This window comes from Torulaspora globosa, chromosome 6 (genome assembly GCF_014133895.1).
Source record: "Torulaspora globosa chromosome 6, complete sequence".
Lineage (NCBI taxonomy): Eukaryota > Fungi > Ascomycota > Saccharomycetes > Saccharomycetales > Saccharomycetaceae > Torulaspora > Torulaspora globosa.
Window position 1 is genome coordinate 847988 of NC_050732.1, and position 12933 is coordinate 860920.

The window sequence follows — 12933 nt, forward strand, 5'->3', positions numbered from 1 at the left end:
ATACACTGTAAATACAACTTTTATTGGCTTTTTTTGCCCCAGATGGATCTCTGAGCCCTGTAGGTGATCTTGTCAAGCACAGTGCCGACTGCGAGAACGCCACCGATGCTCGTGATGCAATTTAGGAGAAAGCCTGACCAGGTTTGGGCATGTTGCTCTTTGTTTATAACTTTCAGAGGCGACATCTCGAAATAGATGAAAAGACCGGGCGACCCACCTCTTGTGTGCAGAGTGTTTGGATGATCTTCATCGGCCCCACCTCCGAGCGGTCTGTCGTGAAAGGTAGCGCTAAATTGTGCAGTCTCGACGATTTCATTGTCTAGATACTCGTATCTGGTGGGCACGATCTTAGCGAAATACGAGAACTGATGGAAATGAGTATCGCGGTCGGGAAACACCTGGCGGCCGTCTAGTGGCTGTGTGGATGCGGCAGCCCCACGGCCTTCCGCGCGCGGAGTGATCGGTACGCCGAAGCTTAAGTGATTGATGATATGGTTGAAGTTCAGATGAGGCGTTTTCTGGTATAGCGAACTATCGTGGAAGTGGCCACGGGCATTTTGGAATCCCCTACCAGCGGCAAAATGTATTGTTCCTTGAATCCTGCTCAACTGAGCTTTGCCCTGTACTCTGCAACCTTCTGCCAGTTGTTGATTGACTCTTTCGACGTAGCCCTCACGTTCACATTGCTCGATATTCTTGCCATCGTAAAATGCCCATTCGGCTTCGAGGTACGCTCTCTTCACGTCATCACACGTTTGGCAGCAGACTCTCTCATTTACAGGCAATTCGTCATTTTTGCTCTGGTCCTTGGCTCCGTAACATGACCCACAGTAGTTCTCATCATCAGGAATATAGTCAGGCGATGAGTCGCCAGGATGGAAGGACGCCGTGGAGATTTCTTTGCCACTAGAGTCCAACCTGGTCTTGCTGAATCCCACATCCATGATATCCAGCTGCAAGTCACCGGAACTGTCCATGATGTCCAGGCTAAGCATATCGCAGGGCATCGAAGGAAAAGTGACATCAACCACAAAATCCAGTTTCAACTGCCGATCCCTATCCACCACCAATTGGGGGCGAGTAACCACTCGGCTAAAGTCGTACCATTCACTAATCAACAGAAACAGCGTCAGAATAACACACGACAGAGAGATCAGACCACCGGTCCTCGTACGTATGCGAACATCCTCTTCTGTCTTTGAGAATGCGTCCAAAGACAGTAAAGTTGACTTTTTGACCATATCTGGACCTCCCAAGCTACTCTTTCTGCTCTGTCCAAATTGCTCTAGGAAAGTCTTTTAGTATGTGTTTTTTAGTCTGAAGGTTTAATCTTAACAAGCTTCCAACTACAATCAATATTTAAGTCTACAAGCCTCATCAAGGGCCTCCTACAAAGCTACGCCAATGCCTTCTCGGAGCCCTCCTAGCCTACAAACTTCTTGTCCTCGATGAACCGTACCAGCGTCTTGGAACCCGATTGTAAGAGTGGGTGACCCACAACTGCCTGGACCCACTTGTTGAGTCCCTGCCGCCGCTCCTCTATGACATCGTCATTGAAGCGGTTGCTCAGTAGTATTTTGCCGGGGAGATGCGGAATGGCAACCTTGGGATGGTTGTTATACATAGACAGCTCTTTTATCAGACACTTGCGGAAGAACTCGAAGTCGGAGTACCTTCTTCTGACCCTGGAGACTCTGGAATGAAAGCTTGGCAGGTTCGTGCGACAGATGATTTCGTAATCGGTGAACATTCCCCTGGTGTCTGTTCCGTTGGGTATGTGCGTCTTTGGGTTTCTCACTTCGACTTCAAGGAAGTTTTCAGGCTCAGCATATATCTCGCTGTAAGTGGGACTCTTGTGGGCCTGTGGCAAGGTGCTTTGCTCCGTGCTGCTGAACGATTTGAACTCTCTCATGCCTTGCTGCTCTTGTCACCTTAGACCTTGCAATGTAGTGATCTGTACCAGGAACTCGGGCTTCGTTGATTGACTTTAACATCTTCTACAGAGAGCAAAAGAGGCAACACCAAGCTGTAGCCAGTCCCACCGTTGGTTATGGCAGACACCGAGGGGGCAGATTTGACAGGTAACGAAGAAGATGGCAGAGCAGAAGTCGTCAACACGATGGAAGGCAACGACGAGGAGGACATGGATGTGTTCCGGAACGTGGGGCAGGGTCTGATCGGCCACTACAGGGAGATCATGATCCAATACTGGCAGGAACTCATCAACGAGATAGAATCGACGAACGAGCCTGAGTCGCAGCATCAGGACGATTTTAAATCCCACTCTCTGCCCTTGGCCAGAATAAAGAAAGTAATGAAGACCGACGAGGACGTGAGAATGATCAGTGCAGAGGCGCCGATTCTTTTTGCCAAGGCCTGCGAGATCTTTATCACTGAGCTAACCATGAGAGCCTGGTGTGTGGCAGAGGAGAACAAGAGACGTACTTTGCAAAAGGCGGACATCGGCGAGGCACTGCAGAAGAGTGATATGTTTGACTTCCTCATAGACATAGTCCCGCGACACCTGCAACAGTAGTATCAGAGCTGCGAGACAGCCAGCGTCAGCGATACAGGCACTCACATAGTGCTCGCATGTCATCGCCCCGGGTTCGAGCACCAAGGCCCGCATCCCAGCGATGTCTGGCGGCCCCATTGACGGCTAATGGGCTCCAGAACAGCCATTTCGAGCCCTATAAGCTCTCTTTATAAGTATTTAGTTGTGGTCACGTGATAGTTTGGTTATTATGTTATAGTAGGGCAGTAAAAAGTTGTCGATCATCAGTAACTTAACAGATTAGCCAAGATCTGAGCAGAGGCGTTTGAAGGATTTGACCGGTTGGTTTGGACGTTTGGAGGATGTCGCTGTCGGAGATGGACCAATTGTACCAGGCCCAGAAGTTGGCTATGGAAAATAGCCCGGAGCAAATGCTCCCTAAAGTGTTGGAGACAGCAGCTTCTTTGTATATATCTGAGGGAACAGCTCCACCATTGAAGAGGGAGCTGGCCCGATTTACTGCACGATTACTCCTTGATGTGATCACTCACGATAGTGTCGCGTCTGCTCAGAAACCGTTTATCGCATCTCAACATTTGGATTGTCTGTGGTCTATAAGTCGCAATGTGAAAGACTTGATAGCATATAAATATTCAGTCTTGGCATTTTCTGCGTGTTATCCATTGTTATTTGACTTGGTAGCCAAGACGTCAAACCAGGAGATGTGGAATGTCATGCAAGAGATGAGAGGTTTTATCGCGTCCAACTGGAACACCACATATCCTTTGGAGCTCTCTACAAGTGACAGCGATCCGTTTCTCAGCGCCAGAAAGAACATAGGCTGCAGACTCGCGACAGCCAAGTTTTTATCGCAGATCATTATCGTTCACACTTCAAGAAATGGTAACAACTTGAAGGCTGGTTCTGTTAGCATCTCATCCGTCCCAGATAGTCATCCTGTCATCTCAAACAAGCCGCAGCTGGAATCTGAAGCGAAAAAATTCTTAGACCTCTTGCTCAACTATTTAATCGAGGAACCCATGATGGTCAGCTCGGTTTTCAATGGAGTTCTTAATTGCCTTGCCTTTATCATGAAACAGAGACCTCAAGCTACCATGAGGATCCTATCAGGTCTGCTGAAGTTTAATGTGGATGCCAAATATCAAGCTGACGACGTATCGGTGTTGAACTACAGATTGAGCAAGAGGTTTGTCGAGCGTTGCTACAAGAATTTCGTTCAATTCGGATTAAAATCGCAGCTAATAAAGAGTAGTGGACAAATGGCTTCTCAGCAAATGAAATTATCCAAGATTTCGCAGACTCTTCATATTATCGGTGAAGAGACAAAGAGTAAAGGTATCTTGAACTTTGACGCCGAGCAAGTTGAGAATAAAATCACCAATAAAGAAAAGCAAAAGTACCTGGTTCTGAAGAGGAAGCAGACTACTGCCAAGGTGAACAGAAGCACTGCCACACCCATGATGAGTCCTCCCGCAGGCGCTGCTTCATCTACTCCACAACCAGGCAACAGTGCCTCACCCCCTGTTGAAGAATTACCTGTCGATACCACTGGATCAATGTTACTCGACCTCCAGAAGTACACAATGTCTAAGAACAATATTGCCGGTTTTTTTAACAACTCACCAATAGCTATTGATACTTCATACTGTGCTATCTATTCATTGATGAATAGCAAAAACTCTGAACAGGACGTATCAAAGCTGCCGCAAGATGTTATGATCAAACTCTGCAGTGAGGCATTCTATTCTACAGATACCACTAAGATGATTTCGGGGCTGTCTATTGTCGCCTCCAGGTACACTGACCTGATGAATAAGGTCTCACAGCTGCAACAGCAACAGCAGCAACAGCAAGAAACTGGCATCAGCAAGCGGAAAGTTGAAGAAGAGGATGAGGCCTCAGACTCAAAGAGGATAAAAAAGGAGGATGAAGTCGCACTTTCATCAAATGTAGCAGACAACGAAGGTAAGCTCGAAGATGAATATGATTACGACGCTGCCAAGGATCAAAAACATACAGAGGTTGACCTCATCAAACCGCAGGCGATGACCGAGGAGGAAAAGATGAAACACCTCGAACGAATCGTGCAACATATAATGGACGTGAGCAACAATGATGAGTCGTCAGAAGTAAACACAGCACTTGTCAAGGATCAGGGTCCCTTGGAAAAGATCAAGCTACTTCAATGGAGCAACAAAGAGTCTTGGCTTCATATTTTGACTAGGCTCTGCACAAGAGGCGTCAGCCATCGGGACAACATGAGTAATTTTATTCGACAAACTCTGTACGATTACTTCATGAACGATTTCAACGGCCGAATCGGAATGGCACTAGAGTGGCTTGGCGAGGAATGGTATTATGAGTCCATATCAAATGAGCCATCTAATAACTATCCAAACTACGACCATTGGTCATCGAAATTTTTAGACGGTCTGATTCCATTCCTCGAGAACCAACATAGAAGAATCTTCATAAGGCTCATGAGCGAGTTACCTAGAATCGAGCAACTACACATCGACAAAGTAAGGCCCATTTGTCTCGATCCTGCTAGAAGCTCGCTGGGTTTTCAAACGTTAAAGTTTCTTGTCATGTTCAGGCCTCCGGTGAAGCCAATGGTCAAGACCCTGTTAGAGCAAATCATGCAGGAAGACTTGACGGTCAAGGAGCAATGTAATGCGATCCTAGTCAAGTTTTACCAATGAACTGACCATCTTCTCAGGTCTATATACTTGATTACTGTATAGTATTTAATATTGATGAGCTGAAGGCCCTTACACCGCGCTCTGAAATTTTCATTGAAAATTTTCTGACAGCGTTAAGCGTATGATGGCATGCTTCACTAACAGTTCAAAACATAGATCGGTTCCTCTAGCTTCGTTTGGAGGACCTTTGTGGGCTTGAAGCTGTCATTCATGATCACCATGAATAATGCATTTGAGGAATTTGCATCCGGAAGCCAATCGCCCTATAACTTAGGAAGAAGTGCCCATCCTGGAGCGGTTCTCTTATCGCCGCAATCGAGTGCCATGAATTTGAGTAACAGCGCGGCTAGTACAGGAATCCTGTCACCCCAATTGACGTCCCAGTCGCACGGTTTGTCGTTTGACGAAATTTTGGATCAGCAATCTGCGTTGTTAGATCCGTCTGCTCAACACTCACAGCAGCAGCCATCAATGCAACAACCGGGCCCCCTTCCCACCTCATCTTCAGCAGCCGGTTCTGCTGTGATGTCGCCCATGATACAATCACCATCTCGCACCCCTGCAAATATTCCAACTTCGTCGATGTTTTTAGAATCTTTCACAAGACCCTCGAGCAGTAGCCTGTTAGGGATGCACAACCGTTCCAAATCGTGTAACAAAGAACAGGCCCAAGGCAAACAACAGCCTCAGAGTGCGAGCTCGAAACAATTGCAGCCGAGGCCTGCAGAGGCAAATCCCGTCGTGAACTTCACTCAAGATATCAATCAGCTGTGCTCTTGGATGTCAATGTTGAGCAGTTCCCAACAAAACGTTGTTATGGATAATCTTCTGTCAACTTTGAACGAGGACGTTCTCCACTACACCAAACTAAAGCTCGATAGTTTGATCAACAGTGGTTATCTGTCGCCGCAAATTCCTGCAATTGCCTCTCCGGTTCCCAACAGAGAGGCGTACTCCATCGCGAATCTAGACTCTGTGTTCTCTGATGGCAAGTTAGCCGACAATGATACCAAGCCTGGCGAGCGTATTGATCCTATGATTGAGAACTCGGCGATCTACCAAAAGTGGTCGCCGCAGCCAGCGTCTGTGACCCAACCGATTTACGATTACATCAAGGATATGAATCAGAGACCTAAATCTGCTGATCCTCACGTTTCGAGAATGAACGTGAATCTCATCGGTAAGAAAGGAACCAATGGAATCCACGGTTACACGGCGAATAATGGCTATTACTTCATGCCTGGAAAGAGCAGAGCTGCAACCAGTGATTTTGAAAACAACAATAGCCAGAATTTTTATGGCGGGAACCGTTCGCAAAATGGAGCTTCCTCGCATGCGACCACAAGCTCTCACAACTCTCACTCCCAGTCTCCCGATCGCTCAGCTGGCGGTACTGCAAGCATCACTCCCACAGCGAGCGCCGCTACGAATCCATCTACAAACTCGGTGCCGGGCGTATCCAGCGGTACTGGACATGGCTCTTCGATGAACCCAAGAACATTAACCGACCCTCGCCTTTTAACCAACATTCCCATGTGGTTGAAAGCTTTGAGATTGCACAAGTACTCTGACGCATTGAGCTCGAAGAAATGGGACGAACTGATTTACCTGGACGACGAGACTCTAGAAAAGATGGGTATTAGCGCGCTGGGTGCGCGCCGCAAGCTGCTGAAGGCTTTTGCGATAGTAAAAGATCATAAAGAGCAAGGTTTGATTGATCAAACCGCCTATGTATAAAATACAATCCTCACGATACACTTTTATCTGTATGCATCTAATATAGATTGAGCCTTCGAGGAATGCGTAGTAAGTGGATTTCTCCAATGCACGAATGACGAAGATGGTTGTTTAGCGAGTTTATAGTTCACGGCGCGCCGCGCCTTGCGCGGCAGAGATGAAAACCCGATATCCGTAAAAACAAAGCCGGCTCTTCGGCAAGTTTCCACGGCTGCTACAGTTTTTCCAGCCAAAACTTCTTGTTCGATTGCACATTATCTATCAGGAAGTTCAACTCCGGGAATTTCTGGCAGAACTCTTTGAAGAACTGTTCGGCGAAGGTGTCAATGAAAAAAATCTGACCTCCGGGAATGCACGGATATTTATCCACCAACTCGTCCGGCGACAACAGCCGGCCGCTGTTCGTATGTCCGGATTCTTCGTCTTGCGGCGCGCTCTGGCCGCCGTCGCCCTTCGCCTGATACTCCTCCAGCAACGAGCAGTCTCTGAACTCGAGCGTTATCAGATACGCCCACTGGGCAGAGATAGCAAGCGGTCTCGTGACGTTTGAGATGTCGGCAGCCTTTATGATCAAAGACGTCAGCATCTTCAGGTTGTCGATCCTGTGGTTTTCCTTCAGCTTATCCACGTACTCCGCATGCAGCGCCATATCGGTCGCCAGGATGGTCTCCGCGATCAGGTTGTACTGCGACTCTCCCTTGCACAGACTCTGGCTCAGCCCCAGCAGCTGCGGCCACTGACTCTTCAGCAGCTGCTGGAAAAAGTCCTTGTGCATGTTCTCCAGCACGGACTCGCCGTACGCCGTTGCCACGGGCGCCCCGAACTTTGTCAGCAGCATGTTGTTCGAGCCCGGATGTCCGATGTCGTGGCCGATCGCGGCCATTGAGAGCAGCAGCACCTGCAAGCGGTCGTCTATTATGTTCTCGCACAGCCGCCACGTCGCCTGCATCACGTCTACCGCGTGCCTGAAGTTGTGGAACTTGTTCACCTGGTGGTACGACGCTTCCAGCGTGAACAGAAACAGCAGCAGCCTGTTGTCCGAAAGTCCGACGCCGGCGTCCGCAGAGAGCTTCCTCAGCAGAACGAACGCGCAATACACCAGCTCGGCGGCACCCAGAGAGTGCGGCTGGAAGCCCCACGTCGACAATAGCCGCCAGTACCGCGGCTCGCCGCCCCGCGTCGCGCCCGCCAGCAGCGACACAAAGTCGACCGCCTCCACCGCGCTCGGTATCGCGCGAGCCGCGGACCGCGGCTCGCCCGTCGCCCGCAGCTGTCTGACGATCGAGTACACCCTGCTCGAGCAGCTGCCCGAGCCGCCGTAGTACATCCAGTGCGCCATGCGCCGGATGCGGTCGCGGCACGCCGCGTTCTGTGCGGGCAGCTCCCGCAGCAGCTCCGGCAGCCGTGCCGCTGCCGCGCGCTGCTCGAGCGCCACCAGGTTGAACACCGGCAGGAACGCCCTGAACGTGGCGTCCAGCTCGCGCGACTCCGCGCTGCCCCCCGCGTGCACCACCACGGACACGCCCTCCTCGTAGTTCCACCGGCTGCCCGCCAGCCGGTCGCTGTACAACCGAACGAACAGCCCCGGCAGATCCGCCACCTGCACCCGTCGGTCACACACGCCTGCCAGGGCGTCCAACGCCCGTGTCACCTCTGCACGCTCGACCTCGCCAACCACGAACAGCGTAGACATCTCGTTCGTGCTCCCAGCGTTGCCACCAAACTCTCTCCAGCAGCTCCACTTGTCCAAAGCTCCTGCCACTGCTGCAATTGAGCTTCAATCGTCTCGCAATTGGTCCGCAGCCGTTACCACGCTCTTCGTCGTGCTGCTCTCTTTCCAGAAGCACGCTTTCTTTTTCTCTGGCTGCCGGTGCTGAAAAATTCGTTCAGCGCAGCCAGCAAGATAACAGTGTGCGCGAGCTGGCGCGAGCTGGCCCCGGCAGCGGTCGTCCTGGCATTCCTGCGGCTGCGGTTCTCGTGCCCGCGGCTACGCGGAGAGAATGCAGCGGGTAGCGGTGTGAGTGGAGGCTGACTTCTCTGGCGCGTTCGGGTGACTCCTCTGCGGTCGAGGTTTAAGTGGGCGAGGTATGAAGCGGGACGGTGAGACAGAGGCCACACAGCAGCGACACACAGAGTAGAACAGATGTTTGGAGTTGCAAGAGCGGTAGTCGGGCGCAGCAGCGCGGCAGGAGTGTTGCGGGTGTTTGCGAGAGCGCAGTCGTCGAATGCTTTGACCAAGACGGGTCTTCCTTTCACGTACTCGGGCGCGGGGCCGTCGACAGTGCTGTACACGAGCCAGCACGAGTGGATCGCGGCACACCAGGACGGAACAGCGTTTGTCGGGATCACCAGGTACGCGGCAGACGCGCTCGGGGACGCTACGTACGTGGAGCTGCCCGAGACGGGCAGCTCGCTGGAAAAGGGCGAGTCGCTCGGGTCGGTGGAGTCGGTCAAGTCTGCGTCCGAGATCTACCAGCCGGTGGCGGGAGAGGTGGTCGAGGCGAACGCGGCGCTCGAGGAGGCGCCGCAGCTGATCAACAAGGACCCGATGGGCGACGGGTGGATCGCCAAGATCAGGATCGGCGACGCCAGCGAGCTGCAGAGCGCAGAGCTGCTCACGCTGGAGGCGTACGAGAGGTCTCTGAAGGAGGACCAGCACGAGTAGGGAGCGTTGTTAGCTATGTAGAACGTCTAAGCGTCTCTTGTGCTCGTAGAGCGTTCGCGGCCGAGGCCGCGTCCACGTGCTGCAGTTCTCCACCACGCGGCGCTACCAAGTGTGATAGTTCGTCTAGTATTCATAGCTAATAGACTATAGTCTGTATCCTATGGAATCCTGGTCGTTTCCTGGACCTGAGAGCTTTCTAATAACTCTCAACTGGGACCCTTTTATATGTTTATTTGGACCTCTCGATGGTAATCAGAATAGTGTTTTAGCCAGCCATTCACCTTATCCAGCCATTCTATTTACACTTCCATCTTGTCGAGCCTGTTGCCTTGGGTGATACCACTCTATTCAAGCCAATCAAGATTGGAAACAATGAATTGAAGCACCGCGTTGTCATGCCAACCTTTGACTAGAATGAGAGCTTACCACCCCGGTAATGTGCCGAACGACTGGGCCATCGAGTAGTACGACCAGCGCGAAGAGGCCAGGTACTTTGATCATAACCGAGGCTGCATACCCATCTGCTCGCAGTGGAGGCTACGACAATGTTCCAGGTATCTGGTCCGAGGAACAGATTGAGAAGTGGAAGAAAATTATCGCCAAGATTCACAACAACAAATCGTTCGTGTGGGTGCGGTTATGGTCTTTGAATGGAAAAGCACTTCTTGGAGCTTTGGCCAGAGACGGTCTTCCTTTCGTGTCTGCTTCCGACGAACTTTACATGGATGAAGCTAGACGTGAGGAGGCAGTTGAGAGCAACAACCGACAACTCGGTTTGACCAAGGACGAGATCAAGCAATATATTAACGATTACGTTAATGGTGCCAAGAACTCCATTGAGGCTGGTGCCGATGGTGTTGAAATACAGTGCGCCGGCGGTAACCTACTAAATCAATTTTTGGACCCTATCTCCAATAAGAGAACAGACGAATACGGTGGATCGATTGAAAACAGAGCTCGATTCACATTGGAAGTGGTTGATGCACTCACGGAGGCCATCGGTTGCAATAAGCTCGGTATCAGATTTATGCCATATGGTACTTTCAGTGTTATGTCCTGTGGTCAAGAACCATTGATCATCGCTCACTATGCCTACGTATTGGGCGAATTGGAGAAGAGGGCTAGAGCTGGTAAGCGCCTAGCTTTTGTGCATCTCGTCGAACCTCGTGTCACGAATCCATTTGATACCGAAGGCCAAGGAGAATACAATGAAGGCACTAATGACTTTGCTTACTCTATCTGGAAAGGTCCTATTATTAGGGCGGGTGGTCTGGCTTCGCATCCGGAAGAAGTGAGGAAAATGGTAGCTGATGGGAGAACATTGATCGGATACGGTAGGTTTTTTATCGCAAACCCTGATATGGTTGACCGCATCGAGAAGGGCCTGCCATTAAACAAGTACATCAGAGAGACTTTTTACGCAAAGACCAAGGAAGGTTATACGGACTATCCAACTTATGACGAGGCACTTAAACTGGGTTACAAATAAGACTGGATGTGGTGCGGGAGCAGAAGCTTGCCTCTAAGCTTGCTGATCTCGTATATGTATGTTTCGATCATACCACTGTATTCTCAAGAGGGTAAGTTTTCACTTAAGAGGCGAAGTACATTATTGTAAGACAATCTCTGACAAGATTATGAGCCGCAAACCATTTTGCCAATTCCTGCCTATCACAATGCACTACTAGACATTGATACATCGGCCAACGATATTATAGATTCGTACCGCCGAGCCTCCTTTTGGGTTTGCGTTTCGGCTGGTCTTGCTTGTTCATCAGGGCTTGACAGCCAGTCGTGGCTCTGGTTTAAATTTACCAGTTGAGACTCAAGATATTTATTTCAGAATTCGTCAATAATACAAAGACAGAGTGCGCTTTATGGAATCCTTGTCATTTTGGATGGAAAGTCGTTTATAACCGCTAGTTGTCATATAGGTTCATTTTGATATGTCTCATTTGACTTGCAGCTATTAAGCGTCATGCCTTCCGCCGAGGAGATAGAACCTATATGGCTAGTTGCACATGCGGTCATCGATGACGTGACCGATGTAGCCAAGCTATTAAGCTTGAACCTTGCAAGCTATTTTAAAGACTTCTGATCTACAGGCTGCGAGGCGGCGAGAGCTTGAAAATGAAATAGATAAAATGGACCTATCGGTCGTTATCAGGGTGCTACTCTTGTTGAGATATTGAGATAGAAGTTGTTAATTACTGATAAATACTATATAATGATCAGAAACGTTCTGTAGTAGTACGAGCTGAACATATCAGTTTGGTAAGATGTAATCGAAGGTCTAGGGCTTAGTCAGCCATATATTTGGCCCCATAGATCTATTGCCAATACAAGTGAGCTGTATAGCGCGCCTAGGCCTTGGATAGCGACTCGACGAGAGGTCCAAATGATACATATGAAAGGGACCCAGCTTAGGAGTCTATTAGGGAATTCTCCGGTCCAGAAAAGGGGATTCCAGTAATTTAGTATTAATAAATACTAGCCAAAATCACATTATTTTTGCAATAATACGTTTGCTGTTGACGCACCTGGTTCTTGTTTCTTTAGCTCAATTAATCCTGGTCTTTTAGACTATTTATTCACCTTATAAGGCTATTTACAGGGTGAATAAATTATTATAGGGTATTTATAGGGTGAATAAATAGTCTCACCCTATAGTAATTTATTCGCCCTGTCAATACCCTATAATAATATATTCGCCCTGTAAATAGCCTTATAAGGTGAATAAATAGTCTACCATTGTGGGGATTTTCCACATTTATCGCTGGAGCAGTCGGAATAGGTGGCTGGACTTATGATTCTGGTTCAATGGCTGGCTGGACTTGTGATTCTGGTTCAGCACATTGCTGGAGCTGTCGGTACAGGTGGCTCATCATAATTCCAGGTATACAAACCGCCAGCTCCAGCAAAAAATGTGGAAGCTACCCACGATGCTGCCACCCCAGCACAAGCTGCAAAACGGGCAGGACCTTCTGAAGGAAATAGTCCAGCTGCAGCTGGAGACTTCCAAGAACAGCTTTGCACAAACAGACTGCCAGAATAAACAGCTACCCCAGCACATACTGCTGCGGTCCCACAAACGGTAAACTTTACCCATTCAACCATAACGTGGTGCCAGATAATATAAGAAAAAGAAACCCAATGATACAATTATTGCCACTCCTATTAGAAGAAACTTTCCAAGCCTTATATTCGTATCAGCTAAGGATTCTTCTGTTGAATCTGGGGTCAATGTCTCGTTTGTGCTTTTGTCTACTTGAACTGTCATTCCCTATCTTCCTATATTCCGTGTTGTATTGGAT

At 49.3% G+C, this 12933-nt stretch overlaps 8 protein-coding genes across 8 annotated transcripts; 5 read left to right on the forward strand and 3 right to left on the reverse strand.

The window, feature by feature from the left end:
* Nucleotides 1–20: 20 nt before the first annotated feature.
* On the reverse strand, nt 21–1241 carry ERV46 (retrograde cargo receptor ERV46; the record flags this gene model as incomplete). The annotated part of the gene is made up of 1 exon (XM_037284891.1): nt 21–1241. The coding sequence occupies one exon, from the start codon at nt 1239–1241 to the stop codon at nt 21–23; it is 1221 nt and encodes a 406-aa protein (XP_037140787.1).
* Nucleotides 1242–1423: 182 nt separating this feature from the next.
* On the reverse strand, nt 1424–1912 carry SNX3 (Snx3p; the record flags this gene model as incomplete). The annotated part of the gene is made up of 1 exon (XM_037284892.1): nt 1424–1912. One exon carries the CDS (start codon nt 1910–1912, stop codon nt 1424–1426), a length of 489 nt encoding a protein of 162 aa, XP_037140788.1.
* A 138-nt stretch (nt 1913–2050) lies between these two features.
* On the forward strand, nt 2051–2536 carry HAP5 (Hap5p; the record flags this gene model as incomplete). Its single annotated transcript, XM_037284893.1, has 1 exon — nt 2051–2536. One exon carries the CDS (start codon nt 2051–2053, stop codon nt 2534–2536), a length of 486 nt encoding a protein of 161 aa, XP_037140789.1.
* A 320-nt stretch (nt 2537–2856) lies between these two features.
* Nucleotides 2857–5217, forward strand: PTA1 (RNA-processing protein PTA1; the record flags this gene model as incomplete). Its single annotated transcript, XM_037284894.1, has 1 exon — nt 2857–5217. The coding sequence occupies one exon, from the start codon at nt 2857–2859 to the stop codon at nt 5215–5217; it is 2361 nt and encodes a 786-aa protein (XP_037140790.1).
* Nucleotides 5218–5427: 210 nt separating this feature from the next.
* Nucleotides 5428–6954, forward strand: VTS1 (Vts1p; the record flags this gene model as incomplete). The annotated part of the gene is made up of 1 exon (XM_037284895.1): nt 5428–6954. One exon carries the CDS (start codon nt 5428–5430, stop codon nt 6952–6954), a length of 1527 nt encoding a protein of 508 aa, XP_037140791.1.
* A 214-nt stretch (nt 6955–7168) lies between these two features.
* PDE2 (3',5'-cyclic-nucleotide phosphodiesterase PDE2) lies at nt 7169–8647 on the reverse strand (the record flags this gene model as incomplete). The annotated part of the gene is made up of 1 exon (XM_037284896.1): nt 7169–8647. One exon carries the CDS (start codon nt 8645–8647, stop codon nt 7169–7171), a length of 1479 nt encoding a protein of 492 aa, XP_037140792.1.
* Nucleotides 8648–9097: 450 nt separating this feature from the next.
* Nucleotides 9098–9619, forward strand: GCV3 (glycine decarboxylase subunit H; the record flags this gene model as incomplete). The annotated part of the gene is made up of 1 exon (XM_037284897.1): nt 9098–9619. The coding sequence occupies one exon, from the start codon at nt 9098–9100 to the stop codon at nt 9617–9619; it is 522 nt and encodes a 173-aa protein (XP_037140793.1).
* A 436-nt stretch (nt 9620–10055) lies between these two features.
* On the forward strand, nt 10056–11108 carry HG536_0F04460 (uncharacterized protein; the record flags this gene model as incomplete). Its single annotated transcript, XM_037284898.1, has 1 exon — nt 10056–11108. The coding sequence occupies one exon, from the start codon at nt 10056–10058 to the stop codon at nt 11106–11108; it is 1053 nt and encodes a 350-aa protein (XP_037140794.1).
* Nucleotides 11109–12933: the final 1825 nt, after the last annotated feature.